Raw genomic sequence first — 22,400 nt, forward strand, 5'->3', positions numbered from 1 at the left:
TGTTATGTAAACGTTTGGCTTGAAGAAAAAACATCAGACTAGGGTAAAAATGAGAAGTTAGCCCAAGGGCCTAATTTTAGGAAGTGAATGTCTTGTTTTGACATTCCCTTCAACACCCTCCTGCATGGTACACGCAAGGCCAGGGTGCAGGTGGTGCCCCTACTGGCTATACTCTCACTGGATAGGGATGTTATAGGAGCTGTGATGTGAGACGGGCCGATCCATCACAACCAACCATGCTAATCAATCAGCAACAACTTCGCTGCAAGCCGAGCTGAGCTCCACTCCTGAGAAAAGAAAGCAAACAGAAGAGCTTCTGATAACGTCCCTCCAGGTCCCATTTAACGCTATCACAACAAATACAGATCGCCTCTCCGAAATATGGGGTATCGGTCATTGTACCATACGAACCTTGCACCCAGCTAGCACTTAATGTTCTGAGAACCATATGTTTCTTAGAGCGTGGTTGTCCTATGGTTATTTTGCATACAACCTTCCCACAACTTTCTGGGAATGGTGCAAGGATAGTTTCTTGGCTTCGGACCATTCTCAGCACATTTAAGAAATTGACAACAACAAAAAATCTTAATACTTCATTACTTTAACAGAACGTTTGCTAAACGTTCAAACATGGTTACATTTCATTAAAATGTTGGTAATGTTCTAGGAATGTTCTCCAATTGGTTTGACTGAGGAACGGCCTCGAAGAGTTCAGAGAACATTAAGAAACAAAAATGTTCTGTTGGAATTTCTTTACTTCAGCACAACGTTTCTTACAGGTGTCCTCATGGTTCTATTTAAAGTCATGTTCTCAAATTGTTTTGAGTATGTTAAAGGAATACCTCAGGATTTTGACAATGAAGCTCAATATTTACTTCCCCAGCCAGATTAACTTGTGGATACCATTTTAATGTCTCTATGTTCAGTATGAATGAAGTTAGAGGTGGTTTTGCGAGCCAAAGCTAACTAGCTTTAACTGGAAGTCTATGATAACTGCTAGCATGTTACTAGTTATTATAGACTTCCAGTCATTGCACAAAATACTCGTTAGCTAAAGCTAGTTAGCAATTTCCTTCAAACTGCATGCAGATACATATTATCGGGTATCCACAAGTTCACCTGCCTCTGGGGAAATTGATAAAGGGCCTCATTGGCATAATCCCGAAGTATCCCTTTAAGTGTGTTCAGGTGTTTTGGCCGCACTCACTAATTATCCACAAATGATCTTAATGAGTGCGTATTTCCTTTGAAAGGGGGTCTGTTTGAATAGATTAAAATAAACAGCTTTGTATCAGTTAAGAAAACATGGCGTGCTAGCTCTATCCTGGTGTCACAGTGGACTAATTCCATGGATAGAGGACAGAAGATTGTTGGTTTGAATCTCACTGAAGCTCTGCCACAATAAAAATAAATGTGTTTGCATGATTAATGCCCAAACAAATTAATGTCCATTTGTGCTTGGAGTTCAAAACAGCTACGGTAAGCTACAAGTATTAATAAAAAGAGTTATTGAAACATGTTCTCAGAACGTTATTTCATTACCTTCGAAACAACCTATAATTTACATTCTCAGAACGTTAATAAAACTTCCAAGGAAAACCTTCTCAGAACCTCCATGCAACTTAAAAATGTGCGCTCCGACCAGACACGCCACTACGGGTTTCTTCATGGTACCGAAACCAAAAACAGATTTAATGCCTTGCTCAATTGTGTATAGAGCCATGTCATCGCGGAATGCTCTGCCACCAGAGGTTTCTCAGTTTAGCTTTAAAAAAAACAGATCAAAAACCTATTTTATCACCTCTCCTCTTTTTTTAAAGCTCTAATTGAATTGAACTGTACTGTATATATATGAATAGTGTATAAATCATATTTTTGTCTCTGTGTCTTTTCAATATACAGTGCATTCGGAATGTATTCAGACCCCTTGACTTTTTCCACCTTTTGTTACGTTACAACCTTATTCTAAAATTGATTACATTTGTTTTTTTCCTCATCAATCTACACACAATGCCCCATAAAGACAAAAAAGGTTTTTAGACATTTTTGCAAATTTATACAAAATAAAAACTGAAATATCATATTTACATAAGTATTCAGACCCTTTAATCAGTATTTTGTTGAAGCACCTTTGGCAGCGATAAAGGCCTTGAGTCTTCTTGGGTATGACACTACAAGCTTGGCACACCTGCATTTGGGGAGTTTCTCCCATTCTTCTCTGCAGATCCTCTCAAGCTCTGTCAGGTTGGATGGGGATTGTCGCTGCAGTGTCCGAGCTCTGCCTGGGCCACTCAAGGACATTCAAAGACTTGTCCCGAAGCCACTCCTGCGTTTTCTTGGCTGTGTGCTTAGGGTCGTTGTCCTGTTGGAAGGTGAACCTTCGCCCCACAGTCTGAGGTCCTGAGCGCTCTGGAGTATGTTTTTATCAAGGATCTCTCTGTAGTTCTCTGTTAATCTTTCCCTCAATCCTGATTAGTCTCCCAGTCCCTGCTGCTGAAAAACATCCCCACAGCATGATGCTGCCACCACCATACTTCACTGTAAGGATGGTGCCAGGTTTCCTCCAGATGTGACACTTGGCATTCAGGTCAAAGAGTTAAATCTTGGTTTCATCAGACCAGAGAATCTTGTTTCTCATGGTCTGTGAGTCTTTAGGCGCCTTTTGGCAAACTCCAAGCGAGCTGTCATGTGCCTTGTTCTGCCCATGAGCAAGGCAGTTAACCCATTGTTCCGCGGGCACCAAAGACGTGGATGTTGATTAAGGCAGCCACCCGCACCTCTCTGATTCAGAGGTTGGGTTAAATGCGGAAGACACATTTTAGTTGAATACATTCAGTTGGACAACGGACTAGGTATCCCCCTTTACCTTTTATTGAGGAGTGGCTTCTATCTGGCCACTCTACCGTAAAGGCCTGATTGGTGGAGTGTTGCAGAGATGGTTGTGCTTCTGGAAGGTTCCTGTCAAGTAACCGTCGGGTTCTTGGTCACCTTCCTGATCAAGGCCCTTCTCCCCTGATTGCTCAGTTTGGCCGGGCGGCCAGCTCTAGGAAGAGTCTTGGTGGTTCCAAACTTCTTCCATTTAAGACTGATGGAGGCCACAGTGTTTTTGGGGACCTTCAATGCTGCAGAAATGTTTTGGTACCCTTCCCCAGATCTGTGCCACGACACAATCCTGTCTCGGAGCTCTACGGAAAATCCCTTCGACCTCATGGCTTTGTTTTTGCTCTGACGTGCACTGTCAACTGTAGGACCTTATATAGACAGATGTGTGCCTTTCCAACTCATGTCCAATCAATTGAATTTACCACAGGTGGACTTCAATCAAGTTGTAGAAACATCTCAAGGATGATCAATGGAAACAGGATGCACCTGACCTCAATTTCGAGTTTCATAGCAAAGGGTCTGAATACTTATGTAAATAAGGTATTTCTGCTTCTATTTTTAATATATTTGCCAAAACTTCTAAAAAACAGTTTTCGCTTTGTCATTATGGGGTATTGTGTGTAGATTAAAATTAATTTAATCAATTTTAGAATAAGGCTGTAACATAACAAAATGTGGAAAAAGTCAAGGGGTCTGAATACTTTCAGAATGCACTGTATATACATATATACATTTTATTTAGAATTTAAAGTAATAACTTGTTGTTCTTGTCTATAACTGTTCTGTACTTTGTCATGCATTTGTATGTAGTTTGTAGAGTGCAGAAGCTAATGGGGATCCTAATAACCTAAAGTTAACAGGCAAAATGTTCACTTCCGTTCTCAGAACGTTTAAAATACGTTCAGTTTTACCGGTCAGGAAACTTATGGCTTCATTCCCAGAACCAATCGGGAAACCAAGACTTCTAAGGAACCAAATGTGCTAGGTGCATAAGGTGGAGATTGCGCAAATACGAACTGCCCTTTTACGATTCCTCACAAAACTAATAAGGTTAGTTTGAAAATGATCTTTTAGCTTTTGCCATTTCAATGTATCCAGGCAGTCACGGTCATCAAGCTCTGAGAAAACAAGGAACAACCAATATTTTATAGCAGTTCATAGGAACAGTTATTACTTGGTTATAAATAATGCAACATTCTGTGGTTTCTTGACATATTCATTAGATATCAATAAAACATGATAAGAAGGTTCATTCCTTAGGTCAACCTTTATGTTGCTGACATAGGAAGTCATAATATCCCTTATCTCTCACAACTTTATGGCAATGATCATTTTTGCATATAACTGACCAGACATTGCATATTTTTATGTATAATTAAATGTCACATTCCATCTTAGTGCTTGTTTGTCAGATTTCCAGTTCTAAGATCAGATGTGATAAAACCTCTTCAGAACATGACGCAGAAACAGGGCCAGTACAAAGCCTGGTGTTGTGTGTCAGCCTCACATGCTAGGATCCATATAAGGGTTATGATGCGCACCATATGATCAAAGACATGGGTGTTCTGCAATGTTACTGATAAATGTAGTCTCTAGATTTAAAGAGATAATACATCTGGTAAATGTAGTCTCTAGATTTAAAGAGATAATACCTCTGGTAAATGTAGTTTCTAGATTTAAAGAGATAATACATCTGGTAAATGTAGTCTCTAGATTTAAAGAGATAATACCTCTGGTAAATGTAGTCTCTAGATTTAAAGAGATAATACATCTGGTAAATGTAGTCTCTAGATTTAAAGAGATAATACCTCTGGTAAATGTAGTCTCTAGATTTAAAGAGATAATACCTCTGGTAAATGTAGTCTCTAGATTTAAAGATGATCTAATCTGGTAAATGTTACACTGTAATTTCATTAAGGTATGTTATTGTGTAAAGCAACATATACAGAATTTTACATTTTTACTAAATCACATTCTTTCCATTTTATTTTAGTTATGTTATATAAAGTTATGTTATACAAAAATACAAGCAACAATATTTCGTAACATTCATGTGCAAAATGTATCTTATTTGTAACATACTGTGGATCAAGTATTCATAAATTGACTTTGACAGAGCTAAGCTCCAGATTCCATGTCTTTCATTGATCGTTTCCCAGAATTCTCCCTAATCCAAAGGGAATGGGGCATGCTGTTCCTGCCTGTGTTCAGTCAGTTCATTTCTTCTTCCTGGTCCATGTGGAATCCCAAACATTGAACACCTGATTAGCATTGCCAGGACCACCATCAGTGGTCATTGGTAAACCAAGCATCAGTCATTATGACACTGCTGTAGTCCTTTTTGATTGATCGATCCATGTGACATCTTTATCACAGATTACCATCAGACTTGTAAAAACACACATCCTCCATGTTCAGAGGAACATGCTGGTCCGGTCCAGTCTGGTCCGCTCTATAGGGACCTGGTCAGAGGAACATGTTGGTCTGGTCCAGTCTGGTCCGCTCTATAGGGACCTGGTCAGAGGAACATGTTGGTCTGGTCCAGTCTGGTCCGCTCTATAGGGACCTGGTCAGAGGAACATGCTGGTCCGGTCCAGTCTGGTCCGCTCTATAGGGACCTGGTCAGAGGGACATGCTGGTCCGGTCCAGTCAGGTCCGCTCTATAGGGACCTGGTCAGAGGGACATGTTGGTCTGGTCCAGTCTGGTCCGCTCTATAGGGACCTGGTCAGAGGGACATGTTGGTCTGGTCCAGTCTGGTCCCCCTCTATAGAGACCTGGTCAGAGGGACATGTTGGTCTGGTCCAGTCTGGTCCCCCTCTATAGGGACCTGGTCAGAGGGACATGTTGGTCTGGTCCAGTCTGGTCCAGTCTCGTCCCCTCTATAGGGACCAGGTCTGAGGGACATGTTGGTCTGGTCCAGTCTGGTCCCCTCTATAGAGACCTGGTCTGAGGGACATGTTGGTCTGGTCCAGTCTGGTCCCCTCTATAGGGACCTGGTCTGAGGGACATGTTGGTCTGGTCCAGTCTGGTCCCCTCTATAGGGACCTGGTCTGAGGAACATGTTGGTCTGGTCCAGTCTGGTCCCCTCTATAGGGACCTGGTCTGAGGAACATGTTGGTCTGGTCCAGTCTGGTCCCCTCTATAGGGACCAGGTCTGAGGGACATGTTGGTCTGGTCCAGTCTGGTCCCCTCTATAGGGACCTGGTCTGAGGGACATGTTGGTCTGGTCCAGTCTGGTCCCCTCTATAGGGACCTGGTCTGAGGGACATGTTGGTCTGGTCCAGTCTGGTCCCCTCTATAGGGACCTGGTCTGAGGGACATGTTGGTCTGGTCCAGTCTGGTCCCCTCTATAGGGACCTGGTCTGAAGGACAGTAGTTTCACAGTAGGACCAGCCTGGTCAGCCCCAGGCCCAGAGTGGGCAGTAACGTCAGCCAGCAGCAGCTCCACGTCGTCCTAACAGGAGTCTGGGATGGGGCTGAGCTGTAGGCCTGCTGCCTCATGGCAAACACAGCATTGGTGTGGTTGGTAGGGACCTCCACGTTGCAGATCATACCCTCACAGCATGACACACACTCCTACAGGAGGAGAACAAGGACAGGGAGAGGAGAGGAGAGAAGAGAGAGAGTGGAGGAGTGTGTGACAACAAATTCAAATACTTTTTAGATGATTCTACAAATGAGACTGAATAGATAAGGGTTAGTGATTTACTGTGTGTGTGGAGGGTTTTAGGTGATTTACTGTGTGTGTGGAGGGGTTTAGGTGATTTACTGTGTGTGTGGAGGGGTTTAGGTGATTTACTGTGTGTGTGGAGGGGTTTAGGTGATTTACTGTGTGTGTGGAGGGGTTTAGGTGATTTAGTGTGTGTGTGGAGGGGTTTAGGTGATTTACTGTGTGTGTGTGGAGGGGTTTAGGTTATTTACTGTGTGTGTGGAGGGGTTTAGGTGAATTAGTGTGTGTGGAGGGGCTTTACTGTGTGTGTGGAGGGGTTTAGGTGATTTACTGTGTGTGTGGAGGGGCTTAGGTGATTTACTGTGTGTGTGGAGGGGCTTAGGTGAATTAGTGTGTGTGTGTGTGTGTGTAATAGTATAGCTTCCGTCCCTCTCCTCGCCTCGAACCAGGAACCCTCTGCACACATCAACAACTAACCTCCCACAAAGCATTGTTACCCATCGCTCCACAAAACCGGGGCCCTTGCAGAGCAAGGGGAACAACTACTTCAAGGTCTCAGAGCGAGTGACATCATCAATTGAAATGGCAGGGTAGCCTAGTGGTTAGAGCGTTGGACTAGTAACCAGAAGGTTGCAACTTCAAACCCCCGTGCTGACAAGGTACAAATCTGTCATTCTGCCCCTGAACAGGCAGTTAACCCACTGTTCCTAGGCTGTCATTGAAAATAAGAATTTGTTCTTAACTGACTTGCCTAGTTAAATAAAGTTTTTATTTTTTTAATTTTTAAAAAAAAACGCTATTAGCGTGCACCACCGCTAACTAGCTAGCCATCTCACACCAGGGTTTAGGTGTATGGACTTACAGTGTGACCCGTGTCCCTGTGATGTCTACAGCCAGATGTATGACACTCCTCACGAGCAGCACACTTCTTGGTCACAAACTTGGTTTTGCCGTGACTGGTGAATTGGTGCACTGTCATACAGAACTGGCTATCTGAGAAAAGGATGACCAATAAATATACATTACTCAACTGGTTAGCTGGTTTTGTCGTGCATTGGCTAGAACTGCATAATCATAAGCTATTATAATAGTGTAACAGCAATAACAACAATGGTCATTTTAAGTACTGGTTAGCCCCATCAGTAATGCCAATGAGAAACAATAAAGACATGCATAATATCTGACAGTATCATTGTGTAACAACAGAGGGAACTCACTCGGTGGACACCACTTGTCCTCAGCCCAGCGGTTGCAGGTGTAGTTGTCCACAGCTCTCTCACAGGTGAAGCACTTGAAGCTCTTAGGGAACGGAGTGGCTGTAAAGAGATGTTTTCACTCAAATTCCTCCTGTTCAAACATCTCTTTCGATGGATATAAATGTTACTTCAGGTAGTTGACGTCATTGTTGAAGAAATTACATAATTTCAACCAGTAAGCAAAAACGCACCTTCCACAGGAGGTTTGACATTGTAGAAGTTGATGCGATGAGATTTAACCTGGTCACACATTGCCACCATTGCCAGGAGATGGAGAGCGATGGTGAATGACATCTTCACAGTCCCTCTAGCAGTAACCTTCAACACAGACACAGAATCTGGATGGCTCTATAGTCAGGGATTCTAGTTAGTCATATTTGTGAAGCATTGGATGTGATCTAGAACCAGGAGGAGCGGAAATAGAGACGAAGAGAGTAAGGGGTGACTAGAAGGAGTAGTTCATATCGAGACAAACATAAATAAAGAACAGTTGACCCTCTCTGGGACATTGAGAAGGTGGATTACCACGGTATTGAATAAGTCAATGGTGAGGAGTCAAGCCTCTGAGCTGAAGTGTAGGACTCCAGAGAGCTATTGAATGGCTCTGTTCTTTATCAGGTCTCGGGCCCTCCAGCCTCTGAACCTTGACCTCTGGTCAGGTAACCTGGGTTACAGGTGAGTGGTGCGGGGTAATCAGAGAGATCCGGAGAAACGGCTCAGGGGGCACACTGGCTCACTGGGATCCGCAGAGTCCGTAGAGGGGATAAAAAGACGATTCCCTCTCTGTATAGCTGATATTTGAGCAGGCAATGGAGAGTAGCCTACAGGCCCTCATAGGGACCTCTGGGGCCACTTATGAGAGGAGCCAAGAGCGATCGACAGCTGCTCTTTTGGAACCTTTGATGAACAGAGCAAACAGGCTGAATCTTGGTTGAACATGTTGTTATATGTTGTTAATATCACATTATTATTATCAAATTTGTAATCATTAATGTAATGGTAGTTGTAAGTAGCAAAGGCAGGCAAAACAGAAGAGTGGAGAGGCCAAAACACAAAGCAGTTTCAGCTGAACACGAGCCTTGTGTCACGTTAAATACTAGCAGCAGATTATTGGGATTCTGCTAACATTAAAATGACAAATTGGAGGCATTTGAACATAGAGAAAGTCTAGCAGAACATTATTGGGATTCTGATAACATTATGTTGAAATGCCTCCAATTTGTCATCTTAGATCAAAGAGACAAGTCTTTTAGAGACAGAATTGTCTGCAGGGAGTTGGTCGCAGGATGAACCCCAAGGCACATGATTCAAATATCCAATAAGTTGATTAAATCAACCAAAGGAATTGATTCTACATTGTCTCAAGTCACCATCTTTAGGCTCTCTCTCATCTCCAACTGTCCTCAGTCCCAGACTAGAAATTCACTCTCAAAGGAGTTGAGATAACACACCTTTTGGCTTTTCCAAAACACAAGCGATCAAGTCATCACTCTGAAATGATTACTTAATAACTATAACATTATGGAACTATATTGCAATGCCTTTAGAGTTCGAAAATGCTGACAGTCCGTCATGTATTATTTGTCAGGTAACGATGCCAATGAAAAACAAGATAAAACAAAGCACTATTTTCCCAGAGGCGATAATCATTGAGTTTTCAGACGACACCCATTTCCTCCTCCTTCCTGGTGGTGCAATAGAGACTGGCGTTGATTCAATCACTTCCTGTGTCTGGGCCGACACCTCAATAACAAATAGACCCAAGTCACCCAAAAAACTATTACCATTTTATAACCATTCTACAACACAGACAGTTTCTTTCAGGTTAGCATAGAGCAGAGTTTCTTAATTAAAGTATGGGTTGCGACCCACTTGTCAATGGTTCGTCGCGACGTAAATGTATAAATATTTCATTTCTGCAGTTTTGTTGAAGATCACTGCGCGACCCACACGCTGCAGCGCTGTCGTTCAAGCCACTGACTTGTTATTCCCACTCGCCATCACTCACCGCGGTCATGAAATGGACCCATGATAGCCATAAGTTCTGACTGAGACCAATCGTCATGAGACGCAAATACAGTGATGACTTTTTGTCTCTTTCATACAAACTTTGAGAAATAACGAGGAGTGCCCGCAATGTGTGTTGTGTGGGGAAGTGCTTAGTAATGAGTCTCAAAACGAACAAATGAATAAAACGACACGTCCTGACCAAACATCCAGGCACAACATGACGGTAAACCCAGGGTGATATTTCAGGACAGGGCAGAATGCTTCAGGAAACAGAGCTTCGTTTGTGGAAAAGTATGTCAACTAGCAAGGCATTGTTGTCATTTTATAACAGGTGATGATAAACAGAAATAAGGGATCACTATATCTCATCGTAGTAGATGTGAATTTCTCTTTCAAACAATCCCCTAGCCTTGTAACGTTACACAGCTAACGTTAGCCAAAGCAACCATAAGAAACAGTACAGATGAAGATTAAAAAATTATCAGGCCTACTGTACATCTTACTGTAGAAATGATCGTTGAAAACAAGTCTAGGTTGGAACTGTTGCTGTTACAAGTATTAGTATTTATTCTGAACTGGAATAAACTTGATTGAAGCAAGATGCTTTTTGAGACAAACACTCACACATTTCTGGGTTGTTCATCTGAAGCAGGAAGCGGCCTCCTGCCTGACTGAGAAAGCAGTAGATGTTCTGGTCCAGCTTGGCACCATCTACCTACGCAAGGCAGGGTTCTGAAGTACAGAAACAGTGTCATTGCTGAGCATGACCTCAGTGTTGCACTCTCTAAATCAGAGCCCAGAATAGACATGCTTGTTGAAAACTTCAGCCAGACACACACCTCTCATTAGGACTGTGTGTATGTGTGTGTTTTCTGGTCTACATTTGTGTGATGTGATCAATCAGTTTATTCCAGTTCAGAATAAAAAAATATTTATTTTAACAGCAACAGTTCCAACTTAAACGTTCTATCAACAATAATGTATACAGTAAGATGTACAGTAGGCCAGATCATTAAAAAAAATCTGTACTGTTACTTAGGGTTGCACAATCAAAAAGCCTGTGTGTGTTCAGTTATTCACCTGTGTGATGTGATCAATCCGTTTATTCCAGTTCAGAATTAAATTATTTATTTTATTTTAACATCAACAGTTTCAACCTAGACAGGTATATAAGAGTGTTTTTAATGGAGAACAATAATCATGAAAATATATTTCTGGGTTTTTCATTGTTATTTGTTTTTGTCTATATTGCTTTTTTTTTTTTTAGAGATAAAGGCAATGAAATGTTCCGATATTTACGTATAGTTGCATATTTTCCTAAGCTTGGGTCCCAGGAAAACACAGAATTTCTGTTTTGGGTCCCAGGATGAAAAAGTTTAAGGACCCCTGGTATAGAGACACAGATTCAGCTGCACTGACAAGTCTTAGGATTTTCTTTATTTTACAGCCAATTTTGTAGCTATTTTACAGCCAAATTAATCTAATTAAATTAGCATTGGTTGCCCAACTAAGCACACAGACTGATTAGAGAAGTAGTAGGTGTAATCCTTCCTTAAAAAAACAGTTCACTACGCCAGGCGGTAAAGACAGTTCACTACGCCAGGCGGTAAAGACAGTTCACTCCGCCAGGCGGTGAAGACAGTTCAATACGCCAGGCGGTGAAGACAGTTCACTACGCCAGGCGGTGAAGACAGTTCACTACGCCAGGCGGTGAAGACAGTTCACTACGCCAGGCGGTGAAGACAGTTCACTACGCCAGGCGGTGAAGACAGTTCACTACGCCAGGCGGTGAAGACAGTTCACTACGCCAGGCGGTGAAGACAGTTCACTACGCCAGGCGGTGAAGACAGTTCACTACGCCAGGCGGTGAAGACAGTTCACTACGCCAGGCGGTGAAGACAGTTCACTACGCCAGGCGGTGAAGACAGTTCACTACACCAGGCGGTGAAGACAGTTCACTACGCCAGGCGGTGAAGACAGTTCACTACGCCAGGCGGTGAATATAGCCAAAATGACATGCTAATTAAAACATGAACTGTAGCCTTACCTTAGGTTCAAATTAAGTGAAACCTTATCCATGTGTATGTATCCACAGAGAAAAAGTAAGAGCCTTGTTTAACTGATCTTTCCGGTCAGGTTGAGTGTGACAAGATAGACTCCTGGTTTACTAGAAGCACTAGGAAGTCATTTAATTCCCTGCCACCCCCTCCTTAAATCAGAGTCCCAAGAGGTCAGCGACCCTCAACTATGGGAACAGTCACTATCTATCAGGAGTGTGTCAGCTACTCTGCCTGCCAGCCCACCTCATTACCAATCACACACACACACACACACACACACACACACACACACACACACACACACACACACACACACACACACACACACACACACACACACACACACACACACACACACACACACACACACACACACACACACAGAGAGAGAGATAAAAAAATTGTCCAACAAGCAGCTAAAGGCAGCCCATATAAAACATGTGCCTGGGAGAGAGATGAGTCATATCATGACAAGTCATTTTCTCCTTCACAAAGTTAAGCCAGGTGGAATCATGGGAAGAGTTGACAGGTTAGTGCATCGATGTACCTGTTACTGAATCACAATCTCTAGTATTGAACAGATACGTCTGTTGCGGCCTCCTGTGACCTATCAGTTCAGTACTGATGCTCTGTCTCTGAAAATCTTAGCATACTGGTAAGTCATTCATCTGCTACACACTCTCCATTATGAAACACTTGAGTGGAAACAGTATAATTGATAAGACTGTTTGTGCTCTTTGGAAATGACTAGGTTCTCTCTGGTTTCAGTACGAACTACAAAACATCACCTTCCTTGAACCCTATTCCCCTCCTCCTCTATTCCCTTATTCCTCTCCTCCTTTAGGAAATCAGCAGGTCTTTCCCCTGAAGGTCACTAGGATAAGTGTAGGAGTCTAGTTCCCATGATAAGGAATGAAAGGAGTCTGAAATGGGAACAATCCACTTCCAAGCGTGCTCTCTGCAGGGGTCCAGACATTTTTAAGAGGGGTTTTAATCACTTCCAGAGTTCTGAGTTCCGGAGAAGATCAGCTATTTTTGGAAAACACATTCCATTGGAGCGGTGCACCTGACTGGCTTACTCAGTTAACCAACCAGCACCTGGTTCTGATAACACAGTACATGTGGGGAGAGAGGAGAACGCAGCACAGCAGCCTTATATCCCCAGCTTTTATTTTAAGCCCCTCGGCTTTGCTTCACTGAGTCAGGTTGCAAATTGCCGCTGAGCATGCAAACTGCTAAGGATTTTTATTCTCCATGTGGGTTACCATGAGAAGCTCATATTGTATTTAAGGCAGTTGGCTTTCTGGTGAATTCCTCAGTATATGGCCACGGGCACACTAAAATCTTTGCAGTGTGTTGACTGTTGACCCAGGAGATATGCATGGAATAACTTTTTATAAATTATATAGTATTGCTTTTTTAAAATATCTGTGTCCATATTGTCCATGAGTTTCTAGTAGATAGACAATATGGTTCAAGAAAAAAATAGCCTGTTTAATGAAAAAAGTATCTAAATCAACAACAGCATTATTTTAAATTACCTCTGCAACTCGTCCAGCTATTGACTTTTTTTCACAACTGCCACCAAAACACTGACATACTGACATAGTAGTAAAAACAATAAAAGTGTGTAAAAAAAAACAAGGATATTTAATGCGGAAGCCTTCATATTATACACCAAATGGTATTCACTAAGTTGATGGTTTATATTTAGGATAATGATTTCCAGCTTTGCCATTCTATTTTTTATTGTTTAATTATTGTATATATTTCACGTGATAAGGTCACACAGAGGTCAAGAGATAATTACAGACACCTGTGATAATCTGAAGTACCCAAAACGGCCACTAGATGTCTTGTGATAGAGTACATAAAATCCCTTAAAGCTGCAATATGTCACTTTTTGGGCGACCCAACCAAATTCACATAGAAATGAGTGTTACAGATCTGTCATTCTCATTGAACGCAATGAGAAAGCAAGCGGTAAATCTGTTCTATGTGCTCTATTTCTATGCTTCCCGGTTTTTAAAGTTTAGTTTTTGCGTACTTTAAATATGGTGCCTGGTTTGGTGCCTGGTTTACTTTAAATATGGTGCCTGGTTTGGTGCCTGGTTTACTTTAAATATGGTGCCTTGTTTACTTTAAATATGGTGCCTGGTTTACTTTAAATATGGTGCTTGGTTTACTTTAAATATGGTGCTTGGTTTACTTTAAATATGGTGCTTGGTTTACTTTAAATATGGTGCTTGGTTTACTTTAAATATGGTGCTTGGTTTACTTTAAATATGGTGCCTGGTTTACTTTAAATATGGTGCTTGGTTTACTTTAAATATGGTGCCTGGTTTACTTTAAATATGGTGCTTGGTTTACTTTAAATATGGTGCTTGGTTTACTTTAAATATGGTGCCTTGTTTACTTTAAATATGGTGCCTGGTTTACTTTAAATATGGTTGGTTTACTTTAAATATGGTGCTTGGTTTACTTTAAATATGGTGCTTGGTTTACTTTAAATATGTGTGCTTGGTTTACTTTAAATATGGTGCTTGGTTTACTTTAAATATGGTGCTTGGTTTACTTTAAATATGGTGCTTGGTTTACTTTAAATATGGTGCTTGGTTTACTTTAAATATGGTGCTTGGTTTACTTTAAATATGGTTTACTTTAAATATGGTGCTTGGTTTACTTTAAATATGGTGCTTGGTTTACTTTAAATATGGTGCTTGGTTTACTTTAAATATGGCGCCTGGTTTACTTTAAATAACTTTAAATATGGTGCTTGGTTTACTTTAAATATGGTGCTTGGTTTACTTTAAATATGGTGCTTGGTTTACTTTAAATATGGTGCTTGGTTTACTTTAAATATGGTGCTTGGTTTACTTTAAATATGGTGCTTGGTTTACTTTAAATATGGTGCTTGGTTTACTTTAAATATGGTGCTTGGTTTACTTTAAATATGGTGCTTGGTTTACTTTAAATATGGTGCTTGGTTTACTTTAAATATGGTGCTTGGTTTACTTTTACTTTAAATATGGTGCTTGGTTTACTTTAAATATGGCGCCTGGTTTACTTTAAATATGGTGCTTGGTTTACTTTAAATATGGTGCTTGGTTTACTTTAAATATGGCGCCTGGTTTACTTTAAATATGGTGCTTGGTTTACTTTAAATATGGTGCTTGGTTTACTTTAAATATGGTGCCTGGTTTACTTTAAATATGGTGCTTGGTTTACTTTAAATATGGTGCTTGGTTTACTTTAAATATGGCGCCTGGTTTACTTTTCAGTCATGTTGGCCTCCTTGGTTTGACATCAAGCAGAGAGGGGATAGTGGAGTTAGAGAGATATTTTCACACCACTGCACAGATATGGAAGTGTACTGTATACCACAAGCAGAGGAGGCTGGTGGGAGGAGCTATAGGAAGACGGGCTCATTGTAATGGCTGGAATTGAATTGATGGTGAGGAGTCATATGTTTGATACCGTTCCATTGACTCCTTTCCAGCCATTACAATGAGCCCGTCCTCTTGTACCTCCTCCCACCAGCCTCCGCTGACCACTAGGCAGGAACACTTGGCAAGAAACGGATTCTTCAACTATAAACTGACAAAAAAAGAACACTAGATGTGGGTAACCATCCCATAAGGCTGAATATAAAACACTGGAGGAGTCCAGCCCAGACCACACAGTGTTACACTTACGTAGCTGACTCACAGTGATACTATGGCAAACGTTAAACAGAGATGATAAATACCTGGTATCATTCTGTGAGAAACTAAGAATGCAAACTAAACTGTCTAAACCTAAAAGTCATGGTGTGGTTTATCCTGAGGGCAACAGCATTTTCACTTTAGTTAAGACTTACTATAAACTAGGTGGTTCGAGCCCTGAATGCTGATTGTCTGACAGTCATGGTATATCAATCAGGACGTATACCACGGGTATGACAAACCATTTATATTTACTGCTCTAATGACGTTGGTAACCAATTTATAATAGCAATAAGGCACCTCGGGTGTTTGTGGGATATGGCCAATATACCAAGGCTAAGGGCTGTATCCAAGCCCTTAGCCATTGTATATTGGCCATATACCACACCTCCTCATGCCTTATTGCTTAAATAAACCAGTATGACTGGATTTTAATAAGATATGCAGATATTTTCACAATACACATGACTCAAGACTCAATTAAATAATACTGTTTTGACTTCTAAGAATGAAGAGTCCGCTTTGATTGATTTTGATGAAGAGAACCTCCCCTGACAGTTTTTTTCCCTTCTTGTCAAGACCAGTACGTAGGGGATCTAGTTTCAGCCGTTTATTTTACACCCGCTACGTTAGGTTAATAGTGTAATGACTGTTTATGGTGGCTGTCTCAATTAAAAAGAGGTTTGTGGGAGCGGTGACTGTCTACTCAGACCAGCTACATCAAGGAAAAAACAAGTACAGAGACTGCTGAGACAAAAATATTCAGGCAGCTTTACACTGAAATGTTTCAGCCATTTTCTGTATAGCGTTACACCCTACCAGTTTGGAAAGCCCTGGGCCAATCCAAATTACAGATTTACAGCTTTGTTTTTGTTAACCGTACAGAGGTAGAGAGACGGGGAGTCGCGTCATGACAGGGACTGTATGTAGGTGGACACACCAGTCACTAGTGTCAGCATGGCTTGACAGCGTGGCAATGCTCAGTGACGCCTCGAGGGTTGTGGGTTCCTCAATGGACATGGAATACAATGTGCGTCCCTATTTTTAGCTGCAGCTGATTGTGGGGGAGGAAAATGGGAGAAAGGCTTGAGTCATGGATTCAGAGGTGTTGTAGAACAGGATGTTGGTAACAAGCTGCTGATTCAGGGACAGTTCTGCCTTTTTTTGAACACAACCTATACAATAGCTATATTTTCTTATACCCTTTTCGGTTGTGACCTTACCCACTGTCTGCCTTGTGACTAGAGACAACGAAATGGGGGGTGGTGGGGGGAGTTCTGGCTGCATCCGGTCTGCAGAAAGAGAGACAGCTTCCATCAGTACCTTCCTGACCTGGCACAAAAAAACATCACCTCTATAGAGAGAAACCATCACCTCTACAGAGAGAAACCATCACGTCTACAGAGAGAAATTATTACGTCTATTGGAGAAACCATCACGTCTACAGAGAGAAACCTTCACGTCTACAGAGTGAAACCATCACATCTAGAGAGAGAAACCATCACGTCTATAGAGAGAACATCACGTCTATAGAGAGAAAACATCACGTCTACAGAGAGAAACCATCACGTCTACAGAGAGAAATTATTACGTCTATTGGAGAAACCATCACGTCTACAGAGAGAAACCTTCACGTCTACAGAGTGAAACCATCACATCTAGAGAGAGAAACCATCACGTCAAGAGAGAAACCATCACGTCTAGAGAGAGAAACCATCACGTCTAGAGAGAGAAACCATCACGTCTACAGAGAGAAAACATCACGTCTACAGAGAGAAACCATCACGTCTTGAGAGAGAAACCATCACGTCTATTGGAGAAACCATCACGTCTATTGGAGAAACCATCACGTCTATTGGAGAAACCATCACGTCTACAGAGAGAAACCATCACGTCTTGAGAGAGAAACCATCGCTGAGAAGTGCTGCCGACAAGAATGTGTTGGCTTTTAGAATCCCCTATTAGGAAGTAGAGAGAGGGGCTCGGGTTACTGTGTGTGTGTGTGTATGTATCTGTGTGTGTGTGTGTGTGTGTGTGTATGGAGAGCAGCAGATTCGTTGAGCCTGTCGCAAAGACTCAAAGATATGCACATTTTCCCTCCCTGTATCATTTCCCTGGAAGGCATTCCAATAATGCCAATAGTTATACAAGTTGACCTATAGGATACAATCACAAACAAATAAAAACATGTTGCAGAATGCCCAGAAGGACAACAGAGATGAGACGCAGAGTGAGGAACATCAACGTAAGGAGCATGCCAACCTAGAAATAACAGAATTACCTGAGATATCCTGATACAATCTTCAGTCAGAGTGTTTCTCTCAGGCTTCAGTCTTCTTTTACATAAAAAAGAGAAGGAGAGGTGGTGAGAAAAATATCCCCAGTCTTCTCCCGACACTGTCTGCTCTAAACAAGTTCCTGTCTCTGTTCTCGTCTTCTCCCGACACTGACGCTTCACTGTGGATCATCCTCCATTACAGGAAGTGACTGAGGGACAGGTCACTGCTCTTTCACAAACCCCTCAGGCCTAAGCGCCTATAAAACCCAAGGGTCCTTTACTTCAGCCTTTACTGCTCTTTTGTGTGTGGGTCATTCTCCCTCTTGTTTGACAATACCAGGCGGTCAGAGCACAGGCAGGCACAGGGGTTGTAAAGCACTCAGGCTCTGTAGACAACCCTCTGATCAACACCAGGGTCTTAGTGATGGCCATTGTGAGCTACAGAGCCAGAGGTCTCACCTGCTGTGGATGGCCTAGCAAGTCTAGACTAGAGGTTAACCTCCCTTCGGTAGGCCTATAGCCTGAGCTGAACGCTTTTAATAATGACTATTTGAGGAACAACTTGCAGAGGGATTGTCTACATTTTAAAGCAAGTCAGGAAATTGCATTAAAAATACCTTAGCATTATGGAAATCACTGTAGATGCGAGATTGTGCCAGATTCAACAGAACACCTGTATTTTCTTCATTTGCTATGTGCTCTCTAAAGTTTAGCCATCAGATTAGTCGGCAATATGCAGGTTAAACTATGTTGGTTCACATGACTGGGCTCCCGAGCGGCGCAGCGGTCTAAGGCACTGCATCTCAGTGCTAGAGCTGTCACTACAGACCCTGGGTTGATTCCGGGCTGTATCACGACGTGATTGGGAATCCCATAGGATGGTGCACAATTGTGTTAGGGTTTGGCCGGGGGTAGGCCGTCATTGTAAATAACAATTTGTTCTCAACGGACTTGCTTAGTAAAGGTAAAAAAATAACTGGTCTCATTTAGGGAATATCCTGAAGACAGAGGATTACTGTAAACAAAGCCAGTAAAGTGTGAAAAAGGACTTAAGAGAATAGCTAGGAGTAAAGCAATCCTCCAGCTTCAAAGGCTGCTCAGAAATCTATGGTATGTCTGTGGTCGGTCAGTCAAAAATGCTGTTGGGAAGAATGTGAACTTTCATCTTTCTTTTTTGAACTTTTTCTCTCTAAAATCAGATTATGTCAGTCAAGATCTCATCTATAGTTTCTCTCTGAAGGCTTTGAAATGCTAATAAAACAAACACAGAGCCTAAACTAATCCAGGTGGATGGAGTTTACTGTGTTTTTACTGCCTGGTAATGGCCATATAAAAGCTACCCTAAGTGTTCTGCTCGAGATTCTTTCCAACACAACTTTAACACAACCATCCGATTAGAGTCAACCATTAGCTAGGAGGTACAGTATTTATTTAGCCATTTTACAGCATGATGTTCATCAGTTTTGACATATAGTCGGACATTTCTCAACCTTTGACTATGAAGGCTGATACTAAAACTGTGTGTTATATACATTGCATGTTATATTTAAGCAATAAGGTACGAGGGGGTGTGGTACATGGCCAATATACCATGGTTAAGGGTTGTTCTTATTCATGACAACGCAGAGTGCCTGGATACAGCCCTTAGCCGTGGTATATTGACCATATACCACAAACCCCCAAGGTGCCTTATTGCTATTATAAACTGGTTACCAACGAAATTAGTAAAAGGTACTTGTTGTCATACCCGTGGTATATGGTCTAATATAGCACGGCTTCCAGCCAATCAGCATTCAGGGCTCGAACCACTCGGTTTATAGTCGGTAGTTTCCTGTCCTACATGGTGCACTACATTGTTTTACAATGACAACAAAAACATGGCGGGAGATGAAAAGACTGGGGGAATCACCTTGGTACTAAATTTGTGCAAGTCCATTCATTTAACCTAGAAAATGGCTTATTGGCGTGCCAGAGACAGCCCTCTCATTAAACACAGCCCCAGGGGGAACAGGTCGACGGTACAGTCTCAAACCAACACTTAAAGCTACCTTGCCTTCCCCCTGGCCATTTCAGGTGGGTATACAGTGATACAGTGGAGGACGTGAGGTGATGTATTGAGGTAATAAATTGGCGAGGGTAATGTGTGGTTGTTATCTGACCTCGTCCTTTCATGCCTCAGTGAGAGGCGAGGGGTGGAGCAGAGCAAAGGGGAGGATCCTGATTGTTTGCCCCTTGGATATAGGTTTGTTTTCCTGCATGCTGAATCTTGGGTCATGCTGGTTCTGAAGGACGTTCCAGAAAAAGAGCGGGAAAGAAAACTTCTACTGTTAAGTGATTCATTCTGGTTGCATCATGTTAAAGATGATGTCACGTTCTAGACAAGAGCCAAACATGGCAGCTTCTAGTTGCGCTGTCGACAGTGCAGAAATCTTATGTGGAATATATTGGCAATGGAATAATTTGTGTAGCTCTCAAAGACATTCTAAATGGGGATATTGAAGACAGAAACGCCACATTGTTGCATTTGAATAAATTGTCTTGCATTAGCCTAATAAACGTCTAGCAGTCTCATTCAATGGGCAAAGATTAGGAAATGGTTTGAAGACGCATAAAACGAATCTGACTATGACCGAGGGTGAATTTAATTCACTTATCCCTCAAAGTGAAGTGAGAAGAGAGATACTTTTCAGGAGGAGGAGCAAGGAATCCATATAAACAGGTTCATCAGTTTCAGATGCCTGACCATGCTTCAGATGCCAGACAATGCTTCAGATGCCTGACCATGCTTCAGATGCCTGACCATGCTTCAGATGCCTGACCATGCTTCAGATGCCTGACCATGCTTCAGATGCCTGACAATGCTAACAGAATGACGGTTTGTGCTGTTTGTGCCATCATTCTGTCGCCAAACTTTGCATCTCGACTGTTCTTCAAGTAAAGGTTCTTCAGTGGAAACTGTTAAAAGTAGTCCTTGCGCATAGAGTTTAACTTTGCAATCATTGATTTTTGTTTGACATACATTTTAAAGTGAGTCTCAGCATCACTGTGGAATAACCCATCTAACATTTCATTATTTTCTCTGAAATAGTCAGTCAACTTGTCCTTCGTTTTCAACTGGAGAAATGTCTAAAGTAACTGCCAATCCAACATGCTTTAGGATTACTTGAGTAATGTGTATCCCAGCCTAGCTGATGGTCAAACAGTAGCCTACACAGCCCAGAGTTTACCCAAATCCAGTACACACAACACTAATCTGCACACTCCGAATTCAGGAAACACACCACTAATCTGCACACTCCGAATCCAGGAAACACACCACTAATCTGCATACTAAGAAAAACAAACGTTTGTCCAGTAGCCAAATTAAAGCTTGTCAAATAGAGTTTATAGAGCTCGTTTAAGAAGGGAAATGTACTGAAATGATTCAGCATTGTAGACTCTTACAGTACCCTGATGTCTAGATTAAATACAACTTTAAGCATTTGTGCCATTTGCTCCATGACATCAAGGCATTACGACACCATCATCACCTTTACTCTCCTTCTCAAGACAGCGCTTCCTCCAGAGAACTGTCCTTTGTCATTATACAGGTGTGAGAGAGACTAGACCGGGTCATTACACAGGGGCGAGAGACCAGGGTCAGTTTAATTGACCGTCTGATTCTGCCCTTCTGCATCCCCTTACAGCTGCTTAACCCCCCACCGCCGCTCCTACCCTACTCCTCAGGTTCCAGCCCGTTAGGTCCAGGAGAAGGGAGATACTCCAACACAAGGACTGTCTTTGTATCACCCCACTCTGCCAGGAAATTGAAAACGCTTTTGCCGTTGAGCCTGCAGAGTGGAGAGGACATGGTCCTAGAAAATCACCTGAGCCGTCTCAGGTATCGTTGTGATGTCCACTGATATCCAAGATGGCGTAGCAGTCCTGGTCTTGTCCCCGTGTCCCATGTATATATCTTTTGTATGTTTTTTCTTCGCATGTCTTTTAAAAACATTTCTCCTAAACCGCAACTTCAATATGCTCTCCTGCAACCCGCCTCACCCAATGTGGTACGGATCTGCTATTTTCTAAAGTATTTTTCTTTACTTTCGAACCAGATTCCCCCAACAGAAGCCAGCCAGCTAACTAGCTACTAGCTAGTAGTCAGCTAACCACTGCTAGCGGTCATCAGCTAACCTCTAGCTCGGAAATCTCTCGCCAGTTTGCACAACGCGATTCGAACCAGAGCATACCGGACTTATTTTCTCTCCATACCCCCGGATTCCTACCTCGAGCTCTGAACCTTTTCACCTGGAGCAATCCGAGTTGCTACTCCTGGCTAATGTCTCTGTCCTGAAGCAAGCACCAATTAGCCTGGAGCTAGCCCATGCTAGGCCCATCTCCAGGCTAGCTGAAGAGGTCCATCTGCCACTCCTTTGGGCTACAATACCTATTTTGGACCCCTTTTACTTCACAAAGCTCTGCTAATCCATCACGACTGGACTACCAACGTAATCTGCCCGAGGGTTATTTTTGCAACAGGCCCCTCCATCGCGACG

General features: G+C 42.2%; 1 protein-coding gene across 4 annotated transcripts in view; it reads right to left on the bottom strand.

Moving 5' to 3' along the window:
• Positions 1 to 4,851: 4,851 nt before the first annotated feature.
• Positions 4,852 to 22,400, bottom strand: part of LOC112224876 (ly6/PLAUR domain-containing protein 6B) — a 30,535-nt gene continuing 12,986 nt past the window's right edge. The window contains exons 2-7 of one of the 4 annotated variants that reach the window (XM_042306932.1): positions 17,866 to 17,920; positions 8,002 to 8,128; positions 7,772 to 7,870; positions 7,417 to 7,547; positions 6,242 to 6,460; positions 4,852 to 6,189 (exon numbers count right to left, since the gene is read on the bottom strand). In XM_042306932.1, the coding sequence (XP_042162866.1) occupies positions 6,263 to 6,460; positions 7,417 to 7,547; positions 7,772 to 7,870; positions 8,002 to 8,104 (531 nt within the window). In that variant the 5' untranslated portion in view covers positions 8,105 to 8,128; positions 17,866 to 17,920 and the 3' untranslated portion in view covers positions 4,852 to 6,189; positions 6,242 to 6,262. Of the gene's footprint in view, positions 6,461 to 7,416; positions 7,548 to 7,771; positions 7,871 to 8,001; positions 8,129 to 16,807; positions 17,543 to 17,865; positions 17,921 to 22,400 lie in introns of all 4 variants that reach the window. The other 3 variants (XM_042306931.1, XM_024388489.2, XM_042306930.1) reach the window with 3 other exon arrangements.

The sequence above is a fragment of the Oncorhynchus tshawytscha genome, linkage group LG26 (assembly GCF_018296145.1).
Source record: "Oncorhynchus tshawytscha isolate Ot180627B linkage group LG26, Otsh_v2.0, whole genome shotgun sequence".
NCBI lineage: Eukaryota > Metazoa > Chordata > Actinopteri > Salmoniformes > Salmonidae > Oncorhynchus > Oncorhynchus tshawytscha.